Here is a 16,778-nt window from a genome sequence, read left to right as displayed (position 1 = left end):
CACTGGATAGACTGGATAGCTGGCCAATCAGCGTACACCTCGCTTTTCAGAACGATGAGCTTTGTAAAAATTCAGAAAGGCGGGGCATAGAGGAGAAACAATAATGTACAGTATGTGGGAAATAATGTGTTTTTTTAACCTTAAACCACATAAACACATTGCATTACACCAAATAGACTAAAACTATGAAAGACTCAAATGACTAAAATGTGACTAAGACTATTAAGCATTTTCGTCTCAAGATAAAGACTAAGACTAAATCAAAAGTGCCTGTCAAAATTAACACTGGTGTGACACAATAGAGCTAGATTATTCCCATTAAGGTCAGCTAGGTTGTATACACTGCAAGTGATGCAATCTGCTTTAGGGAGTTTTAATCCTTCAGGCATTGTTCATAAATTTGTGGTTTTGATTGCATTAGAGCCTGTGCGCCCAAATAATTTTTGCTCACAGTAGAGCACTGGAATCTTGCCTTTGAATGTGCTGCCCATGAGGGAGAATGCTCAGAATCAGCACACATATTCAGTGCATATGTAATACGAGTTCATTGCACCTGGATGAAAAACCCAAGTACTGTCATTCTCACCCACCTTTCATTGTTGTCCATTGTAGAATATCATTTTCGAGCAGGTTACTGCCATCCTTGACTGTATTTGTGGTGTATCCATGCTGATCACCTTGGGAACAGCAGCGACCATTACACCAATTTAGTAGTCAATGTGTTGATTTTATAACATTATACTAATCTATTCCATGGAGTCTTACTGCACCACAGCCTGTATGACCAAGAGCAAATTCGCAGCTGCTGCACAGAGTGAGTAGATAATCACAACCCAGAGCTGATGCTGTCACTCTCACTCCATGGGTGCCATACGGCCTACTTTTGTGTTCTCCTAATGCCTACGTTTGATGTGGTTTCATAACACATGTTGAATATGCAAAATGTTGTCCTTATTTGTTCTGCAGTACATATAATGTACACAATGTCGATATTAGCTCCTTTCACAGGCAGGCAATTTGAGTCCTGCTTTAAGATGTGTACCTATTACAAACTCTGAGTCAGAGATTTGAGGTCAGGAGAACTGTGTATCTGTTATAAATGTCAGCTCATGTTTGATCTTGTTTGTATTTGTAGATTCTGAGCCCTCATGCCACTTCTGTAAGAGAAATGCATTACCTCAGTACCAGGCAACTCTACCTGAAGGGAAGGTTTTGAGCTTCTGCAGTTCACAATGTGTCACCAAGTTTCAGGTACTTCAGTTGCCTTTAAAGCTTGTGTTATATGAAATTTCTGTAGAACCTTGAGTAGAAGAACACAAGCTAGTAAATGCGTCATTAAATCTTAGGAATGTCTAAGTACGAAATTGTAATGTTCTGCTGGTGGCTTTATTATCCAAATGTCTCCTGCAGAATGCCACCATCCAAACATCAGCCAATGGGCAATTTCCTGCTTCAGCTTCTGAGAACATCCAGCTGAAATGTAACTACTGTCGTGGTTCCTTCAACCTGAAGCCAGAGATTCTGGAGTGGGAGGTGAGATCTCGCACATACATTTCAACTAGCCCATTTTTTTTTTTTTTATATGTAAACCGTTAAAGGAGTATTTCCCTCTAAATTAATTCAAAATCAAATTACAGATCATATAACAGCATGGGATCTTGAGACTTGAAAGATCTGGATACAAAGGACACATCTAAGCACTATTAAAGTAGTCCAAGCAAATGTTGATGTTGATTGAGGCCAAGCATATTATGGTGTTATTAAAATTTTTGGACAAACTGTTATTTTAAGGATTTGAGTAGCCAAAGATTAAAGTGTGATTTATATCTGATCCCTGCAGGATAAGGTGTATCAGTTCTGCAGTAAGACCTGTTGTGGGGACTACAAGAAGCTCCACTGCATAGTGACGTTCTGTGAATACTGTCAGGAAGAGAAGACTCTGCATGAGACTGTGAAGTTTTCGGGTGTTAAGAGGCCCTTTTGTAGTGAAGGTCATTATTCTGTTCTGAATTTCTGTCTGAGTTTAACAGTACATTGTCCTGTGATTAAATCTATTGATGTTCACATCATGACATGTTGTGATTTTATCTTTAGGGTCTGAGGACAATGTTCTAGTGAATTTGACATATTTGAGATATTAAACTTTACTACATTTATCCATCATGACAGGAGTGATATTTCAGGCAGTGTTTTTGTTCGTTCTGCAGGATGTAAGTTACTGTTCAAGCAGGATTTCGCCAGGCGTCTGGGCCTGAAGTGTGTCACTTGCAACCACTGCACCCAGATGTGTAAGAAATCTCTCACCAAACAAATAGACGGAGTCAGCAGGGACTTCTGCAGTGAGACGTGTGCTAAAAAGTTTCACGACTGGTACTACAAGGTACACTGATCTTCGTCTAATTTGATCATTCATAACTTTGGGATCATGTGATCAAGCCCTGGTAGTGGTGCTGCTTCTTCACAGACCACAGGGGAGGCAGGGGACTGACATATTTTGTTAAGCTGACAAAAATGGCCTCCTCTAGATTAAAATATACCCATTAAATGTATGTCTATTATGAGGGATTAACTTATTTCTTATCAGAGATCCTGCATATTTTGAACTATTTCTTGTTATATTATTGGTTCTAATCATCTGTGCTGCAGTACTTTGAAATCCCTGCATTTATGTGCCATGTCCACTAGGCGGCACGCTGCGACTGCTGTAAGGTACAGGGGAACCTGACGGAGTCTGTGCAGTGGCGTGAAGAGATGAAGCGTTTCTGTGACCAGCAGTGTCTTTTGCGCTTCTACTGCCAACAGAACGAGCCCAACATGGCCACGCAGAAAGGCCCAGAAAACACAGCTTTAGGTACAATTTAAAACCCCCTGGAAATGTGCATGTCTGAATCATGCTGTCATGTTTAAAATTAAATCCTTTGGTCCATTTACAGGGTTTGGAGGAGCAACCCAAGCATCTAAGATGGTGAGGGTGCTGTCAGTTTTGACTGAATCATTGTTAAACACAAGAAGCTACAAATTGGCATGTTGCGTAGTCGTTTAGATTGACTTTAGTCCGTTCTTATTGTGACTGTTGCAGTCGTTTACTCAGGGGCCTGTATCGTATGCTGGGGGAGGGATCCTGAAGGATGTGAAAAATAAAGCTGTGCTCTGTAAGCCCCTCACTATGACCAAGGCAACCTACTGCAAACCCCACATGCAGAGCAAACTACTGCAGACAGGTGAGTACCTTCTGCTCTGTGACAGTAAAACTGCACAAACATTTTCTGGAAAAGATGGAGGTTTATGTGCTTCTTATTTGCTTCTCCTCAGATGAGGCAGGTGTGGAGGGCTCAGGAAAGGAGTATGTTCCTGTTCCAATCCCTGTTCCCGTTTACATCCCAGTTCCCATGAACCTCTATGCTCAGGCCACGCCCACTCCTATTGCAATACCTGTACCGGTAAGCGCTCCCTCACAGAATCAAAGTATCACATTGTTTGTAATTGCAATATTTTTAGATGCATGTATATGTAGTTTCAGTAAGGTTATGCCAGTCAGGTTTCTCTTCCAGTTGAAAATACAGTACAATTCGTAGTCAAGTCGATTGGTGAAAATGGTTCATATTGTGCATATTTTATTAATTCATGTTTTTTGTTCGTTTAAATTAAATTGATAATGTATAAAACATAAATGTTTTATTATAACTTATGCTGAATTTTGTCTCTTTTTTTTTTAAATTGATATATTTTATTTTTCCTTTATCTGTTTATTTTATGTTACTCAAACATGAGAATGTTCTGAAAATACATAAAATGTTTTATTATAACTTATGCTGAATTTTGTCTCTTTTTTTTTTTAATTGATATATTTTATTTTTCCTTTATCTGTTTATTTTATGTTACTCAAACATGAGAATGTTCTGAAAATACATAGTGGCAACATGCCTTACCTCATAGAAATGACCCTCATTGCCTCTGTGTTTTGGTACTTTCAGGTGCCTGTACCAGTGTTTCTACCAACCACGCTGCAGAACGCTGAGCAGATTGTGAAGACCATCAGTGAGCTCAAAGCCAAAGTCCCCTCTGACCCTCTGGAAGCTGATCTAATAGCGATGGCTGAAGTGATTGCACAAGAAGATGAGAAACCCAAATGCTCAAGTAAGAACATGTTAGGAGCTGTCTACCTTTGACAGACTGAAGCAGGACTCTACTTGTGTTTGTAACATCACTGCCTTCACCTCAGCAATTAGCTGCTGTTGTTGGTTCTCATTTCTCAGCTTTGTGACACTCTAGTGTCAATTTTACACTTCTACCCTCATAAGCCTGTCATTCCCCTCCATTTATACTGCAACATTTATGAAATGATACAACATTTGTAAATCCAAAAACATTTGAATCTTTTTTTCTAGACATCAAATGTGAAAAGAGCAGTAGAGAAGTGAAGATGGAAAGTGTAAAACATGAAAATGGCAGTGGCAGCTCAGAAGAGGAGGAAGAAGACAAGTATGAACCAGATTTGGACCTGGAGAAGGACATGCCCCTTGGTACAATAGCGCTAAAGGAACTCGCATGTTATTGCGAAAGATTAATGACCTTTTTATAATATTTTGCCTTTTGCAGTCTTGACAAAGATTAAATAGTAAAAGTATATTTCTCTGTTAAACACTGAATATATAATCACTGTTTCCAAACATCATAATTATACATAGTAAAGAAGTGTTGCGCTGGTCTGTTTCAGCATCAGAGCCCATCCTGGTTGAGTGTCTGGATACAGACACACTCTTCTCATTGCCTCCAATCCTGTCGGAGGAGAAAGAGAAGACGCCTCGGCCCAGAACCAGGAGGAGGGTAATGAACACGTCATCTACCTCTATATCACTGCATCCAGTGCTGTCCTGTGATTAGAAATCCATTTGCTGTTCACATGCTGATGTGTCGTGATTGTTGAGGTTCTATATGAGGCTTGTGGCATCACAGAGGGTGATTGTTAACAATGACTGTGTGTATGCTGATGTTTCTGACCTACTGTTGCTGCAGGGCCAGAAGAGGCGGGCAGTAGAGGAAGAGTCTTCATCCTCATCCTCGTCACCAACGGTAGAGTCCTCAGCAGCAGACAGCTCTTTCTCCTTGAACACCAGATACGGCTTAAATGCATGGAGGAGATGGGCCGCATCTGAAGCCTCACCGTCCAGCCCGTCCAAAGGAAAGGAGAGGAAACAAGGTATTCATGATCTTCTTACTAACTTAAATGAGTTAATTCAGTTTGATTTGTTAATTGTAATGCCAGATGGACCCAGGGACATTTTCAAGCTTGGATGGTTTGTTGAGAGACTTTTGTTTGGTTTGAATGTGCTCAATGATTATAACTTCACTGCTGTTGACATTCTGAAACAGTTTTGTTGATCACTTTGAGTTATGAGGGCACTTTTTTTCCATTCTTCTGAATTGAACATAGAATCAGACTTTTGTAAAAACAGGCTTTATGTTGCAACAAGTTTTATTCTTTGGGATAAACCCCTTGAGATGCATCATCTTTTTTTCAAGGGGGTCCTTTATATCATGTTTGTGTGAACAAGCATTTTAAAAATCCTCGAGATAATCTTAAATAATTCTGTATGCTGTACTGATGATGTTGTTTAAGGTGTTTTTTTTTGTGTATGTGTGTGTGTGTCTGTTGAACAGTTAGTCTCCTGTCCCTGGGCCCAGCCGAGCTGAATCAGTCTTTATCTCACTTTGTCAAAGAGGTGCGTCGGCCCCATGGGGAGCGCTATACTCCAGACAGCCTCCTTTACCTCTGTCTCGGCATCCAGAAGGTGAGACTGTCTACAGCCTTTATGCACATGATTATTGTCCATTAAAGCTGTAAATGAGGATCCTTACAGAGCAGAGCCACTTGATTAAAAAAAAATGGAGTAGAGATTGAAATGTTGCACTTTAGTAAACCTCTGCATTTAAAATAAATGAATGCTTTGCTTATGGAAACCCAATATACATCCATAAAAATTCATATATGCAGGCTATACAATTAATTGAAATTCAGAAATTTATTTTTTGAAATAATACATTTTAAAAAATAAAACACTAAAAACTACAATCTATCATTTTAAATACTAAACCAGGGGTGCCCAAACTCGGTCCTGGAGGGCCGGTGTCCTGCAGAGTTTAGCTCCAACCCCAATTAAACACCTGAACCTGCTAATCAAGCTCTTATAGGCATACTAGAAACTTCCAGGCAGGTGTGTTGAGGCAAGTTGGAGCAAAACTCTACAGGACATCGGCCCTCCAGGACCGAGTTTGGACACCCCTGTACTAAACTGTACTACTAAAACTATACTAAATTTAAGAATTACAGCATTACAGTGTACAGTATGAAAATTGATATTCATTTTGAGGTTTGCTAAAATGTACAAATTACATGTAATTTATTAAAAGTATTAAATTTGTGATTTTAAAGATAAAATTTGAGTAAGTATTAGATGATAAAGAATATAAATGTAAAAAGAAGGGAAATTAGCATGCTGAATTAAATATCCAATGTTGGTCGATGCTGATAACTAAAAAAGCTTATATGTGTGATTAATATGCAGGGGTGCACATAAGTGTTGCACAACTGCGCATACGCAGTCAAAATAAAAAATACTCTGAGTCTGGGTAAATAAGTTCAGACTGCTCATTTGCGTACCAACATGGCTGAAAGCTGTTAATGGACAATCACCCTTTTAGATCGACAAACTGTAATACTTTATAAGATTTCCATTCGAACTGAAAGCATAAATCTAGGCTATGCGCTACCGGTTACAGAGCAAAACACAAAACTGTGACATTTCATTCACTGACACACTTCGCCAAAATAAAAGTTCACTGATTTTAGGTTTGAAAATTATGAAAATTCATATAAATAACTAAACAAGTAAAAAAGAAGAAAAATTAAAATGTAAATATTAGCATTGAATTTAAGTGTACTATAAAATAATTGCATTTTTATTTAATATTCACTTTTTATTTTTAAATATAATAGTATTATCACAATTTATTATTGTTTTTTGTTTTAAAAATAAACTAACTAAAAAAATAAAGTAAAACTATTATAACTATTATTAATGATTTTATTTTTATAGTTACATTTGATGAGTCACACTGTGCCGTGTGAGCACCAAACCAAATTTCCAGGTGCTCTCATAAGAACCAGACAAGAAAAGCTTATGTGCACCCCTGCTAATATGGTACCAATATATATTGGGCATCCCAACATCTTACTCCTAGTTCAACACTAAAGTTCCCACCAATTAAAAAGGAGAACTACAGAGACTATGATTAAGTAGTTAAGCTGTATTTAAAACTAAACTCTGATGCAAACTAGGTCTTCGCTTGAGCTCTCCTGGTCTAAGCAGTATCCAGTGATTATATCATTTGCTGTTCACATCCTGAAACATGCTGTTGATGCTTTTGCTATGAGGACACATCAGACTGCTCATTGAAGACTGACCAGTCACCTGTTATTAAAAGCATTTGTCTTGCAATCAAGGTGTTGTATTATTTGTGTTCCAATATTTTGTTTTGTAGCATTTACAAGATAAAGGAAGGACGGATGACCTCTTTGGTGACCCGCAGTACCACATGTTTGGGGAAGAACTGAACAAGCTCCTCAAAGACTGGCAATCCAGTGTCCTTCCTGATGGTAAAAGCACTAATATGTTTAAAAGTGTGAAGAGATTATTGTAATGTGACTGACGTTTTGAAATGTCCAGTGATTATAACTTGCTGTTCACATTCTGAAGAGCTGTTGACTCAATCCAACTATGAGGACATAAATGATCTTTCTTTAGCCTGATTTCGAATGTTGTCTAATTTTGTTGCTGATTCTAAATATCAGTTTGTAACTGTGAGTGGTTTTCTGTTGAGGTTCTCGGTGGGGTCGTGTTGAAGAGCAGCATCTGTGGAGCAGTGGGCAGATTGGGGAGCAGACGCCCTCTGTCCTGCTGAGATCTCTCCTTTATCTCAACACCAAATACTTTGGTCTCCGCACCACTGAACAGCACTTACGCCTCTCGTTTGGGAATGTCTACGGCCCAAGCAGTTCCAAACCACACAGCCACGAGACCACCGTCTGTATACGCATCCCCTCCATCTCACAGGAGCAGCACGGTGTGTTCATCTGAAGCATTATACATGGCATAATTCATACATTATTCATTAGTATTGCTATTATTCTGCAACCAATTTTTATTGTCATGCTTTTGTGTTTAGTAATACATTTCTGTTTGAGCTGTTTTGTCTGTTCTGTACTCGATGATGAACCTTGTCTCTTCTTCCATAGAGCAATCAGGAAGTAAGAGGAGGCGTAAAGACGACTGTGACTCAAACTTTGAGGCGGACAGTGGTTCAGGAGGATCTGCTCACTGTCCTGTTAAGAAACATGAGTGCAGACTGTATGAGCTTTACCTTTCGAAGTGGTGAGTAATGTATAAAAATTTATTGTTTGTCATGCATTTGAAGAACTTCATGTAAAAGAGGTTTGCCGATCCCCTGACCAAGCACCAGCACTATTTTGGTGGGAAAGCGCAACCCAAGACCATGATGAGCTAATTCAAATTGTTCTAAACTAAGCAGTGTCCAATGATTATAACATTTGCTGTTCACATCCTGAATCATGGTGTTGACACTTGTACTATGAGGACATATAAAACTGACTGTAAAGAGCTGTGCCTGTAATAATATTTCATAATTTTACTGTTTTCACTGCATTTTTTAAATGCATGCTTGGTGAGCATAAGATACTTTTCAAAACATAAAAAAAATTCTTACTGACCCGAAACGTTTCAGCAGTAGTGTATATCTAATTATTATGCAGTGGAGAGCATAATTGTTTTATTATAAAATTTCTCTTTTATTTTATTATTATTATTATTTTTTACAATTATGTATTTAATTGATCTTATCCGTAGATATTGTATATTTAATTGTTGCCCAGTTGCTCATTTTGCATTTAAATGTGATATCGATTTTATTCAACAGTTCAACAAATATGAAGTTAATACAGAGTAAGTTTTATTTTAGACACAATTTTGTCTTTCACCAGCGAAAATAGTTCCTAACAAAGAGACGCATTTGTGTGTCTCAGAGCAACATTGCAGTGTTTCATTCATGAATGAATCTGTCTTTGAATGAATTGTCAATGATACTATGATCCATTCATAAAGACATTCATGTCACTTGTTTCCTTTCTAAATGAATCAGCCATTTGAATGAATCATTTGAAATAAATGATTCAATGAATGACTTAAGATACAGACTTGCACGACCTATTTAGGTTTTTTTAGGTGCTGTTCACGTCGCATCTAAAAATGTGTGGAAAACGCCTGTTTGTTAAAAAAATAATACAGATCCTAGTTATTATAATAAATGTTATTCTACTCACCAGAATCAGTCGCATTGAATCTCCTGTATCTGGTCCGTTCTTTGTTGATGATCTGTAGTTGAAAAAGTCCAAAGTCTGTATCTGTGGTGTTTGTGATCTCTCATTAATACTAGTCGTTCCTGAGTCGGCTTTACGTGACAGTTTTTAGTTCCAAATGTCCACAGTATCAGATCACCTCTGTGTTTCAACATCAGGGTTTAGAGTGACGGGTTCTCCAACCTTCGCTGACACTTTCTTCACTTCGTCAAAGCAACATACAGAAACAGAAATACAGAAATAAAATTTATTTGCATTTTCAACATTTAGATGGCTTTTTTTTTTTTTTTTAAGGCAGCGGCTATTTGCATTAAGTGTAAATAGCGATAGAGGCTATTTATCTATCTATCTATCATAGATATTGTACATTTAATTGTTGCCCAGTTGCTCATTTTGCATTTAGATTATTTTTGACATCACTCAAAGTTAATGAAAGTAATGTAATAACACTTTTAATTGTTTTAAATCTTTAGCCAGTCTCAAAATGAGTATCTATTTTTTTATACATTACATGCTGTTTCCTGAAATTACTTTTTAAAACTACTGATTTTGTGTGTGTGTGTGTGTGTGTGTGTGTGTGTGTGTTTTAAATAATTGTCTTTTTGGTATCAGCCAGGTTTCTAATAATCACTGAATCTCTATTCCTATTAAATGGACCCAATGGGATCTGACATCATCTCTCTTCCTCTCTTCTCAGCCCAGAGTCTGTGAGACAGAGGACCGATTTTTTGTACATGAAGCCAGAGGTCTCTGCTTCCTCGGACAGTCAGCTGTGGTTCAGCTCGACGCCTCTAGAGAAGAGCGCTTTGGCTAGGCTCCTGACTCGAGTGCTGCTGGTCAGAGATATCTATAAGGACAACCAGCACGAAGAGGAGGGAGTTTAGAGGCCGATGCTCTGAAGACTTCTTACTATGCTGTCATGACACCCTGTGCATCACCGACGAGCTGCTTTCCATGTCACACCCCGTCTTTCTCCTTTTAAACACACTGATCCCAATACTGCTAAGAGCTGATGTCAGGATGGATATTGATATTGGTGGGATTATGCTGATTCAGATCAGTCTTCCCAAAGACCCTGACCCTGAGGAGTTGAGGTTTTCTCGAGAAACTTGACCTACAGGATGCTGCTTTCTTCCTCTTCCTCTCCCCGCCCCCCCCTCCTTCTTTTCAATTTGTTAGAAACTTTGGTTCATGTAGCATTACTTGTGAGGCCACTGTGGTCTGAAAAATATTTCTGCTAACAGTCTAGTCTGTTAGCAGACAGAAGACAGGAACTTTGGTCCTGTAAAGTAATGGATTCAAGGAGGATGGCGTTTTATTTTTTTATTTTTTCTTCCTGCCCAACAAAGCCTTCTAAAAATAAAATGTATTTATTACTGTTGATTGACGTCTGTTAAAGAGAGAGTCCAAGATTTTCTAACGGCAGGGCAGGGTGTGTGTGTTGGACGCTGTGCCATGTGTGCAAAAAAACCTGCTGCAGCCCTGGACCTCTTTGTGCGAGTGGTATGAGTGTGTTTGTGAATGTGTGTGTGTCTATTTCCCTCCCCTTTCTTGTTGTTTTGGAGTGGATTGGACAGGAGTTAGTGCTGCGCAGCCAATACGTTACTGGCATTGAATCTTTAAGTGTGAAACTATTCCTCTGAACAATCAAGTATATGAAATTTGACTTTGAATTTCATCCACAGCGTTACACTGATTACACAGGTAAGCAGAGACATGTTGTCAATGTTTAAACATTGTCATAGAATTTGCTCTGTACCCTTCCTGGAGTCGAGTAATTTGAAGGATGTGCGTGTGCACAAAGCTCATTAAACGCTATGTTCAAAACACTTAGCTTATGCAAGAGTAAAAGTGATTTATTTATAAGGTACAAGTCAGTGGGGTTTATGTTTTCATGGTTTTTACGATTATTTCTTTACTTTTCTATCAATAAATTACTAGCTAATTTCTTGGTCTCATAATGGTTTACCTTAAGACCCTTTTAAAAATCTGTTTTCTGTTTAATTAGGACCATGAAATGTGAATTTCCAGTTTGTCATTTTGTTTACATCCCTTGCCTTCCATTGGATAGTAAGGGTTAGAAGTGTGTAACTTAAAAGATGCGAGTGAAGATGTTTTGTGCTTGTTAAGCCAAGCTCATCATTAGGTGTATGGGGTTTTGAAAATTATTATACTTCGGTATTCGGTATTACACTTTTTTTGCAGTGAACATTAATAATAACTCAAACCATGCAGCTTAAAGAAAAAGTTCATGGAGAGGTGAAAAGATCCACTAGATTAATGCACAGAACGATGTATAGTACCATTCAAAGGTTTGGATATTCTTTACTTTTTAATATAACAGTAAAGTTATCAAAACTTAAAAACAAGTAGTGTCCAAAAAGTTCTTCAAAAAAGCCGCTGTAGAACAAAACAACTCTAAATATCGCAAACTTTACAAGGTGCATCCTGCTGTTTAAGAAATTTGTTCGTCTTTTTGACTTTTTCTGTTGGTTCTTTTTTTGTTTTTTTCCTCAATTTATTTTAGTTTTATAAAGACATTTGCCTCAATTGATCCCTCAATTGCCTCAATTTTTTTCCCCATATTAAAATGCTTTTTCCTGTGCCAGCACAATATACAGTAAGCTGTATATTGATTACCCTATCAAGCTGTTCATATCAAGCTGTTCAGAAGTTGATTAAAAGCCCATTCACACCAAGAACGGTAACTACAACAATAACTCTGTTAGCGTCTACACCAACGCATGGTAACATTCAGTTTATTATACGTAAGCGCACATTGTAGTTTTGTCGCCTGCTGCTTTAAATGCTCAAGCTCTAAAGCAGCAATGGATTCTGATTTGTTGTTACTGTTTTTATTATTCATCAGCTGGAAAAAAAATTCTTCTGAAAGTGATTCCAGGGATATCATTCCTCTGTCGTTATTCTTATAAATGTGGTGCGGTGGACCCTATTCTCATAGAATTAAATATTAAAGCGTCTACACCAACGCATGGTAACATTCAGTTTATTATACGTAAGCGCACATTGTAGTTTTGTCGCCTGCTGCTTTAAATGCTCAAGCTCTAAAGCAGCAATGGATTCTGATTTGTTGTTACTGTTTTTATTATTCATCAGCTGGAAAAAAAATTCTTCTGAAAGTGATTCCAGGGATATCATTCCTCTCTGTCGTTATTCTTATAAATGTGGTGCGGTGGACCCTATTCTCATAGAATTAAATATTAATTAGAGCACTTAAAACTTTAGTTATCAACCTTGGTGAAAAGGCCTTAAAGAGGTAGTTCACCTAAAAATTTAAATTGTCAATTTATTCACCCTTATGAACTGTATGGCTTCATTTTTTCTGTAAAACATAAAAGGAGATATTTTGAAGATTTTTATTTATTTTTTACTATCCTGACACAGCTGGCTCAACCAAATTCAAAGAAGTGTGTACTGATCAGCCACCAACCTAATATCATGTAGGTCCTCCACAAGAAACTGGTATCTGGTACCAAGACATTAGCAGCAGATCCTTTTAGTCCTGCAAGTTGCAAGGTGGCAGCTCAATGGATTGGATTTGTTGGTCCAGCACATCCTCAGATGTTCAATTGGATTGAGAGCTTGGGAATTTGGAGGCCATATCAACATGTTAAACTCTATCATGTTCCTTAAATTGTTCCTAAACAATTTTTTGCAACGTGGCAGGGTGCATTATCCTGCTGAAAGAGGCCACTGCCATCAGAAAACACCATTGCTTTGTATAAAAGCATCTGCTAAATGACTAAATGTAAATGTAATGTAAAAGGAGTGAGCATGGTCTGCAACCATCTTTAGGTTGGTGGTACATGTCAAAGTAACATCCAAGACCCAAGGTTTCAGCAAATTGAGCTACAGTAGCTCTCCTCTGTGAGGTCAGATCTGACAGGCTAGCCTTCACTCCCCACATGCCTCAGTGAGCCTTTGTGCACCCATGACCCTGATGCCGGTTCATCGCTTGTCCTTTATTGCACCTCTTTTGTAAGTACTAATTACTGCATACCAGGAACATACCACAAGACTTGGCATTTTGGAGATGCTCTGACCCGGTCGTCTAGCCATCACTATTTGGTCCTTGTCAAAGTCACCCAATGTAGAAGGCCTCCCAAGTGAAGCCACATTGGCCAACATTTGTTTTAATATCATATTGTCCCAGAGTTGAGCCAGGCCTGCTGTTGTGATGTAACGTTGGACTATATTTATCTAGGTCGTACTTTATGAGCTCTTTCTGCCAGATGAATGGCATGAGCTCACTTGGCACCAATGGTTGGTATCATCTCCTCCCAAGCAAACACATGGTTCACAGACCAAGCCCCTTGATGGACTTTATTCCGGCAGGTGTCCCATGTCAGTGGCCGTGCCGGGACACGGGGAAGCACAAGGTCATTGCAGTCGATGGTCATGTGACAGGAAATGGCTTCCAGGAGGATACATGATGTTCTGTTTTCACTAAGGCTGCCAGAGTTGTGACTGACAGGCAGCAGTGTTATTATGGGCAGTACAGCACTCCCCTCTTCAGTATAAATAAGAGTTATGCTGCATGCTGATCTATTTATACGGCAGTGGAGCTATTGAGGTGTAACTGGAAGGAGGAGATCTGCAGAAATGAGAGCTTTTGTGATCGGATGTGTTCAGCTGACATTTCACACAACATATTTTATAAGACAGTAAACCGCTTTACTTGTAAAATATGCCAGGAAGTAAAATTCATTTGATAAAAGATTAAATGCGTTTAAAAAATGGTTGGCCTGTACAGTCCTAAAGCAGCTCTGTGTAGTTCTGTGTATTTTTGGGACTTTAGAGCCCCCTACAGTTAAGTGAGTTGAATTCACAGTCGTAAATATACCACTGTCGTAATTACAGTGAATAGATATTTACGACATTGTTGCTACCGTAAAGCAACCCGTCCTTTTCGCGCTAATTCAGTCACTAACCAAACTCCCAGGAGAGAGGTTTGAGGGGAGCGGGGGAAAGAAACAGAAGACATCTGCTCTGTTAGAAATCTGTCATCAGAATGATTATGAAACCTATATTTCAAGGTAAAAAAGCTTACGTACAGTTGTTTTAAAGAGGACTTTATTTGAGGCCAGAACATTTATTTTACAGTGGGCTCTATGGGCCAGTAAATAACCAATCAGAACACCACAGCAGCAACATGCAAAAACCAATTAGAGCCCCTTAGCAACCACATAACAATGTGCTATAAACCAATAAGAACATCCTAGCAAATGCATAGTAACATTAGTCAACAAAAGCCTCTCACATTTTCACAACTTGTACCTGAGGTCTTACATTAGCTATTACTTTGTGGGAAAGTTCTTTTTAGGCACAATCTCTTGACATTTGTTTATTCTTCCTGAGCTGGCAGCACTCTTTGATCAGATTTGTCATTAATGTTGACTGCTGAGCCTGGAGAGTAGACTCTATGGAGTGAGCTCAAACAGACACCGTGATCCATGAGGAAGCAAATCAGTTGAGAGATACCATACTGTTGATTCACAGTTTATTTGTGGCACTGATTCATTTGGGGGTGAACAGGGTAGAAAAATGTTAGTGTCTTATTAGTGATTAAATTGAGACATCATCACAGTCACAGCGTGATCCGTTTTCTAACTGAATAGTTTAATTACAAATGATAAGCATAGAAATATGAGTAAAAATAACATGAATTTCATGTTTTCTTAGTATTTTAGCATGTCCTGATTTGCTTAAACGTCCAACAGTATGTGTAGAACGTGATGATCATGTTCTCCAGTGCCATTTGCTTAAGTGGAAGAAAATCTGACATGATGTACAGAAGTTCAAAAGAGCAATGTCACAAATTTAAATATTTGATATGTGACCTATTCACTTTCATTGAAGCATTACTTTTGTTTAAAAATTTCCAAATTTCTAAATTGTTTATTTTACAGGTTTAAGATTTTCAGACTTGTGGACTTTTTTATAAATGTTAAGTAAAATCATTTGAGCCCTTTTGATACCACAGCTGGTGTTTTCCAGCATGTGTCCCTTGTGGGGCATCCAGTTGGTGGCGTACTACGTTGGGCGCGTGTGTTGGAGACAAAATTAAACCAGGGCGGGCTGGGGAGGAATGGAGACATTAAATTCTTTCACATTTGGGCGTGAGTTTTGTTTCCAGATAAATGGCCATCGCTCTCCATGAGTGCACGACTCTGATCCCTGCTTCAGGAGCACTGGAATGTTGTCTCTGTTTTTTTTTTTCTGTTTGAGTGACGCAAAGCACACTGAGGTTACCCCACCTATTTGAGTGTGCTTGTGAACTTTGGCACCTCCCTGCATTTGTGAGCGTTATGTGTGTGGATGTTTTCTCTGTACTGCACGGCACACAAATCTGCTTAACATTTCAGTTCAAAAATCCAAATTATGTACACGAGAGATAAATCTGCGGCTAGAACGAGAAGAACGGGCTGTTTTGTGAAGGCACGTGCAGGTATGACAAACCCTCTTTTTTTTTTTTTTTGAAGAGGCAGCTTTTTTCTTTCTTTTCCATCAGTTAGAGTTGGCCAGACTCCAATAACTTGTCCCATTGATCTGAAGCTAAAACGACCCTGAGCGCACACACAGCTGGCCGAGCGAGAGGGCAGGCGGATGTAAAAACATTTTTTCACCCTCGTGGGTTTTTTTGTTTGGGCTCAATCCCCAGTCCTTTCAGGGGACATAAAGAAAGTGCTGCCCTCAGCAGGGTCATCTGGGATAGAGCCGCAGCAGAGGCGAGAGGCAGACTATTGGTGGCGATTAGGCCCTCTAATGTGTGATGAATCCTTTTAGAATCACATGATATGAACTAATGTCACCATTTAATTATAAAACAACAGAGAGCGAGCTGAGGGAGGAGGAGTTTGTGTTGGAGGGGGGATCACAGTGACCAGCTGTACTAAAGTGAGAATCGCCAGTATGGATGACCACCACAATTCTCACATTTTTATTTCTACATGAGCTTTAAAAAGCATGTTAAAACGGCCCTGCTCTTGTAAGATGTCAGTCGGAATTACATTCTTGGACACCTGTTGTCCCATCCAGCTCAACTTCAAGGGCTTATTTGTACTGTAGTGATGTTAAATTTAGGATGACCTATCTAGTAGAAAGCAGTGTGAGAGTATACAGCCCAGTTTAAACAGAACAACAGTCCACATGCACATTGTGACTGAAACACCGATTCACTGTCAGTGCCATTTTGCTCTTAGATACTTCCTCTTGTTTAGTATGTAAGCGTGAGTCCAGACATTCTCTGTACTGAACTAGAATGGTGCTGGAGTGTGTTCACAGAGAGATCTGTGTGCCGTGCCTTTGTCTTCTGGATCATTCT

At 38.8% G+C, this 16,778-nt stretch overlaps 1 protein-coding gene across 1 annotated transcript in view; it reads left to right on the top strand.

The window, feature by feature from the left end:
* The window catches only part of LOC107668841 (zinc finger MYM-type protein 2-like), a 27,383-nt gene extending 16,642 nt beyond the window's left edge, over positions 1-10,741 (top strand). Inside the window, exons 5-22 of the mRNA XM_016460856.1 lie at positions 760-814; positions 1,136-1,251; positions 1,411-1,533; positions 1,841-1,991; positions 2,208-2,380; positions 2,686-2,851; positions 2,934-2,965; positions 3,080-3,221; positions 3,313-3,440; positions 3,975-4,137; positions 4,389-4,523; positions 4,718-4,827; positions 5,017-5,200; positions 5,662-5,792; positions 7,543-7,657; positions 7,882-8,124; positions 8,297-8,432; positions 10,131-10,741. Coding sequence (XP_016316342.1) covers positions 760-814; positions 1,136-1,251; positions 1,411-1,533; positions 1,841-1,991; positions 2,208-2,380; positions 2,686-2,851; positions 2,934-2,965; positions 3,080-3,221; positions 3,313-3,440; positions 3,975-4,137; positions 4,389-4,523; positions 4,718-4,827; positions 5,017-5,200; positions 5,662-5,792; positions 7,543-7,657; positions 7,882-8,124; positions 8,297-8,432; positions 10,131-10,317 — 2,490 coding nt within the window. The 3' untranslated portion in view covers positions 10,318-10,741. The remainder of the gene's footprint in view (positions 1-759; positions 815-1,135; positions 1,252-1,410; positions 1,534-1,840; positions 1,992-2,207; positions 2,381-2,685; positions 2,852-2,933; positions 2,966-3,079; positions 3,222-3,312; positions 3,441-3,974; positions 4,138-4,388; positions 4,524-4,717; positions 4,828-5,016; positions 5,201-5,661; positions 5,793-7,542; positions 7,658-7,881; positions 8,125-8,296; positions 8,433-10,130) is intronic.
* The last annotated feature ends 6,037 nt before the right edge of the window (positions 10,742-16,778 follow it).

The sequence above is a fragment of the Sinocyclocheilus anshuiensis genome, unplaced genomic scaffold, assembly GCF_001515605.1.
Source record: "Sinocyclocheilus anshuiensis isolate Anshui unplaced genomic scaffold, SAMN03320099.WGS_v1.1 scaffold136, whole genome shotgun sequence".
Taxonomy (NCBI): domain Eukaryota; kingdom Metazoa; phylum Chordata; class Actinopteri; order Cypriniformes; family Cyprinidae; genus Sinocyclocheilus; species Sinocyclocheilus anshuiensis.
Note: the sequence above shows the minus strand (reverse complement) of the source record. Positions and strands in the feature narration are given on the sequence as shown.